The sequence below is a fragment of the Colias eurytheme genome, chromosome 21 (genome assembly GCF_061535395.1).
Source record: "Colias eurytheme isolate Ceu_HAF_F1 chromosome 21, ilColEury1 Martin Lab GWU primary, whole genome shotgun sequence".
NCBI lineage: Eukaryota > Metazoa > Arthropoda > Insecta > Lepidoptera > Pieridae > Colias > Colias eurytheme.
Window position 1 is genome coordinate 7,502,489 of NC_143000.1, and position 6,000 is coordinate 7,508,488.

At 31.7% G+C, this 6,000-nt stretch overlaps 1 protein-coding gene across 2 annotated transcripts in view; it reads left to right on the forward strand.

Annotated features, from left to right (window-relative positions):
• The window catches only part of LOC149899276 (uncharacterized), a 60,399-nt gene extending 54,399 nt beyond the window's left edge, over positions 1 to 6,000 (forward strand). For both annotated transcript variants that reach the window (XM_090114152.1, XM_090114151.1), the window contains one exon: positions 5,102 to 6,000. In XM_090114152.1, the coding sequence (XP_089970278.1) occupies positions 5,102 to 5,694 (593 nt within the window). In that variant the 3' untranslated portion in view covers positions 5,695 to 6,000. The remainder of the gene's footprint in view (positions 1 to 5,101) is intronic.

Below are 6,000 nucleotides of genomic sequence, written 5' to 3' on the forward strand. Positions count from 1 at the left end.
TCAACAGGTTTAACTATTTAGTAAAATTATCGAAAATGATTAGTTTTAAGTCGGTTCGAACAATTTAAATAACAAGGCTTTCGATCAGTCGAAGAGCCTTCAAAACCGGCATGATTTAAATGTTGAAAGAAATTTCACTTAGTCTTCGTAGATCAGATAAAAGTAGCATTAAGATTACGCAATTGTATAAAACATTGCCTGTAGTACGGAAATACTTAGCCCTATAGTAGTTACGTTAAAAGTAAAACATTAATCAAGATGAGCAATTTACTACACCCATTACTTCTGATTTCACAAATAATAAGGCATTTTGACCTTTGGACAATTCGATTCGTTGCATAATGTTCGCGCATTGTGATTGGAATTCCAATAATTGAACTATGTATTCTATAAATGCTTTTAAAACAGTAGTTTAAAATCAACCTAACGTTAGATGGGTGAAAATTTTAACTTTATACATAGTTTTTGATGCATTTTATACATCTAATGCTTTGGTGTAGGTACGAGATGGCAGGACAAGAATTAACTCTTTATGGGCTTGAAATATAACTAAAATAGTTGTCTAAGGACAAGCAGAACGCCTAATTTAAATATTTTGATTTATTATTAAATGCCAAACATCAACGGTGCTCAAAGCATTTATTTTGATATGTATTATTTGCCTTATTTTACAATTTCTGCTAATCTAAATATGTTATTTATAAATGTTCTATCGCCCACTTTGATGACGTTCGAAGGAACGTGTTCCTATAAGCCATTAAACTGAGCGAAGTGAGAGTTTTAATATTCTATGTCTTGGATAGGAAATTAATTACATAGAGAATGCTTCTAGAACATTTATACAGCTCGAGTCTATATTGATTTGCCTCATTTATCAGAAAAACATATTTACATATTTAATACATATTGTACGAATTTAACAGACATAACGTCTAGAATGGAATGTTGTTCAAATCACGAGTCGTTTTGTTCTCACTTTCTTGATTTATTTGTGAGACAATTGCGACAAAATTTCGCCTTGAATTTCGACATCTAAATCATCTGAATTCGAACTAGCTTAATGTATTTGTAAAGATATATTTCTCCAGTTCAACGTTTAGATGCGCTTTGCCTTTGTAAATTGTCTGGATGCCGACACTTCTAATCGATTTAACGACCATTGGCGTGCCCAAGGTCGCTGGTGACCGTCAACTTTGCGCAATGCTCATTTGCTCGGTTTGGTTCATCTTAAATTTGATGTGCAATTTATAAATTAGGCTGAATGTTATTTACAAAATCCTTAATGCGATGTGATGGCGTCGTTTGGGTCAATTTTGTTACAGATGTAACAATAATTTACAGTCAAATTTGTGTATCCTTATTTGTTTTTAAACGCAATAACCAAATAATGTCGAACCACAAAATATACTAGATTATGCAATTTACTATCTACGCAGTATCAATACTAGGTATTTTGATTTGAAAGATAGTTCTATAAGTATTTTATTACATCAAAGAACTATAATGTAACGTGATTAACTTTGATATCAACCTGAGTTGAATATATGTGATTCGGAGTTACGATCAGCAAGCTTTTCCTAAGGTAGATGATAATTCCTTCCCTTCAAATTTCTTTCTCTTTTTCTTAATTCATTCTTTCCTTCCTAATAGATCTTTCAATCGACTTATGACAATAATATAGTTCCCTTTACTTCCGACATGTATTACGAATTCTTCGTAACTCTGTTCCACTTCACGGTTCACTCTCTAAATAGACGAAAATATGATTCGTTATGATTGTCGTATACATCATGTACAATCACTTGCATAACAGAAGTAAGATGTCACCAAGAAGTCTTGGACTAACAAGCTGTTATAAAATCACATGTTTGTATTGCGTCTTGTCTTGTTGGCCTGCTGGCTGTTACAAATGACTATTGCGAATAACCGACATACTTGTTGCGAAATAAGGCTTTAGGTTCTAGGAAATTGGTTTCCCTTTTTGCCATTTCCTTTGTGAAGGGGTTTTGATTGAACTATTGGTATGCAAATATACCATTTAAACTTTGATATCTATTATCTACATGATTGAATCGATACAAGGCCAATTTATAGGTGGGTAAATAATACTTTTCTTTTGATGTCTTCATTACCTCATCAAAAAGTATAATATGTACTAATAAATAAATCCATAAAGTAAAACATATAAACATAAACATCAAACATCGATGTTAGCTGAAAAATAATTAACACATCGTCAAAATAGAGATGTTCTTCAAAAGTACTATAAAAATATAACTTGATATGTTTTGTTCAATACCCGGATGTGACTTTCAAAAACATAATATTCTACGTCTCAAATGTTTTCCATCTTAAATATCATCACTTGACCAAAATTAAAGGCAAATGTTTGATCAAGTAATTTGTCGATAAACATATTAATTGCCTAATGAGTGTAAACCAAACTCAATGTAGGCGCGTGTAGGTATAGCACGAAGCTGTTTATTTTTTACATTTATTATAATTCTTAAATATAAAATATGAGCTGTGCCCCGCGATTTTACCCGCATTTACCTGTTTATATTGGTCTTAGCGTAATGATATACAGTCTTCCTCCATAAATGGACTATCTAACTGTGAAATAATTTTTCAAATCGGTCAAATATTCCAGAAATAATCGTGTCTAAGCAAGCAAACAAATAAACAAATTCTTCAGCTGTATAATATTTTGAAAGTGGTCTATGTATTCCAATCTTGGTTTTGACTTCAACTATCATCATTGCAAAACCTCTCTAAGCAATAAGTCACCGTTTAGAAAATTTACCGAAGGGTCTATGAAGCTCATAGTAATCCAAACTACCTTAACAATTACCACAGCTTATTCAAGGAGGCATACGTTGACACAGATACGCTCATCACATTCGTACACAAAAGACTATTAACTTTACGATCCTGTACCACAGAATGTAAAGAAATTGCATTTGCTGAACCTTGTTTTACGATTGGAACACGGTAAACTGTGTGCTGTGTGAACCGTTTAGTTGTTTGATGTTTTAACCGCATTAGTAGCGATTTTGTTAGATTTAGTAGCCAATGATTGTTGCGGTACATATTGGTTTACATAAAATTAACTGTCTCGCTATAATGTTCAAAAAATTAATCATTTAAGGACTTGTGATGTATGGTTTAGTAAACATTTGCTAAAATAAATAAATATGTATTATGCCAGAACACTTTGAGTTTAATAGTTTTCCTTCTATCATTTAAACTTTTTTATAAGGTTGAAGATATTCTCATTTACTTTCATTATTATCGCTTAATTTATAAATCTATTCTCCTTAATCGCTGGAGTAAATTACCATAGAACATATCTTTAACATCATTATTCATAATTATTGTGGACTTTAGCCTTTCAAAACTTTTTTTCGCATGACGTAATGCGTCATTGCGCAGTATTTTATTACAGGAAGATAGCGAACTGAGAATCGCGGGAACTTAATCTTTCATGCTTGAATTATATCACATATCTAGTTAATTGATGAACTGTGACTGGGGAAATGTGTTTCCTTGTTTGTGTCAATTATATTATTGTTTAAGACTATTATATAATAAAGTTTTTAAGGAGGAATTTTAAACTTGCTTGTTGTGTAAAGGTACACTAGTAAGTACTTGAAGTATCATGAGTCTTTGTTTAGTTGCAAGTAGATGATCAGGCTACTGTAATTTACAATTTTGCCGTTTATATGCAAATACATGCATGCTTTTATACATATTGACTAATAGTAGGTAGAATCTTCCTAAAGACAAAAATAATAAAAGAAACATTGCATAAAAAGAACATTAAATGCTAACAATCAGCTATCTTTATTGTTCTCGAAATATTTTATTAAAGGTCAGTTTTAAATCATAGTGGTTCAAAAGATCGATCTTTTATGATCGTCTATAAAACAAGCTTGATAACAATCATTAATTTTAAATTAAAATTCATTGCAACTATTCAATAAAATATATATTTAAATTTCTACTAATTTATGATATTAAAATGTATGAATTTGTCCTGTTTCTTTCTGTATCTGCATTCTGCAATACATTTATAATAACAGAATAATGCTTATATGATGAGTATAATATGAAGTAATAAAGCAACGTTATAATATTGCAATTCTTGCGGACCCAAAACGGAACCCTGTAGTATGCCAAGAACAATGCTTTCTATCTATTCATTATAGCTACATAAACCTCTACATATTTCATGTAAATTGAGCAACGAACATCCATTTTAATCAATTTATTCAATATACACTTGCGAAAATGTGTTGTCAGTAAGAATTCACGATCGGTGAATGCAAAAGATTTTTGACGAATTCGACAGCATTTAAGTCAAGTAGGTCAAAAGATGAATCTTGTTCGATAACCTTTTAAATATCGATAATGGGAAGGTATGCAACTGCAAACAATCGCTTATGAAGTTATATTTTAATATTATTATTGAATATTTACTCTTTGTAACGATGGGAAGTTTCATTTAAGACTAATTAATTTCTTTGCCTTGAGATAATTTATTCTTATTATTATTTTCACTGCACTTTAAAAGGGAAAGCTATTGACTTAAAAATTAATATTCAATTCTTCAAACTTAAGGTTGTCAATAAGGACAGAGCAATAAATTACGTTTTTTCGTATTTTTACCTTAAAGATTGATCAATCCTTGCGTCACTGACTAGGTCAACAAAGCATTTGCTTAATTCAAAATTTGTATGCGACGCACCACGGAAGTTTTTACGTGCTTGGAATAAAACGTTATTTTAATATAATCTGATAAATTCACAAACATACAATTTGATTGGTATGTTAACAAATAATACGTTTAAAGCCCTTCGTTAGAGGCATCATTATTTTAGAAATTTGTAAACGCAATTTTATGTTGTTTACTACAATTATAAATTAATGGTTACATTTTTCTATATAAGGTTCGATATGACTGTATACGACAGTATAAAGGTGACCGGAAAACTATAAACTGAAAATAATATAGCCTCTATTAAGGTCGATTTGAAGGAACAGGAAACTAATTGCGCTGTATAATAACTCAATGTCTAATCTATTAATGTTTGTATTTCAGCGAACACCGGATACGACTCTGATCGAGAAGAATGGAGGAGCCGGTCTCAGTTTTCGACGACGGCTTTTGATAGCCTGGCCAGGCCGACCAAAACAGCGATGGCACTCACTCTAAGGAAACCTCAACGATTAGAACCCGTCCCACAATATTATCGACTCAGCAATGAAAGTAAAACAAAATTAACACCCCTACCTTTCCGACCTAACAATTTCCTCCCGAGGCAACCGAGACTACCGCGGCCGAATCCTGAAATAAAAAGAAACCTAACCACAGACCATCGGATGTATACGTCCCTGCAGAGTTTGGAAATTCCGAAAAAAATGAGTGAGCCCAAAAAGAACGATGTAAGGAAGATGAATTACACCAATATATCAAATAAGATTACTGGTCTCACAAATAAGCTTAGAGATTTAGGGAATGGTAATACAATAGGAAGATTTAAAGCTCAATCTCACGGTGACGTTGCTAATTTGAAGCCAGTATTAAAGACAAATGGACACGATGGAGCAAAACGATCAGTTGTTAGGACTTGCAGTGCGGAACCACCAAAGAAAGTCACTTTCAGTGCATTTGCGACTGTTCAAGTAGTTTGAGGAATTAAAATAATGAATACCTAAAGCGCTACCGTATTTAAAGAGCTCATATTTATCGATACGGTATGCATGGTGGTACTTAAATGTAATTTAGATAAGCATATGAAAGCAGGTCGGGATGTTGTGTAAATATAAATAAAAGGATGTTTTTGCTCGTACTTATTAATTCTAATGCAATAAAATATTGGTTTAATATCGTTATGGTCGATTAAGTGTTATTGCAAGAACTGTAATATTTTACAAGTGTAAAATTATTAGAATTATAGTTATTGGAAATATAATGTGATTCGTATTGAAGTAAAATAT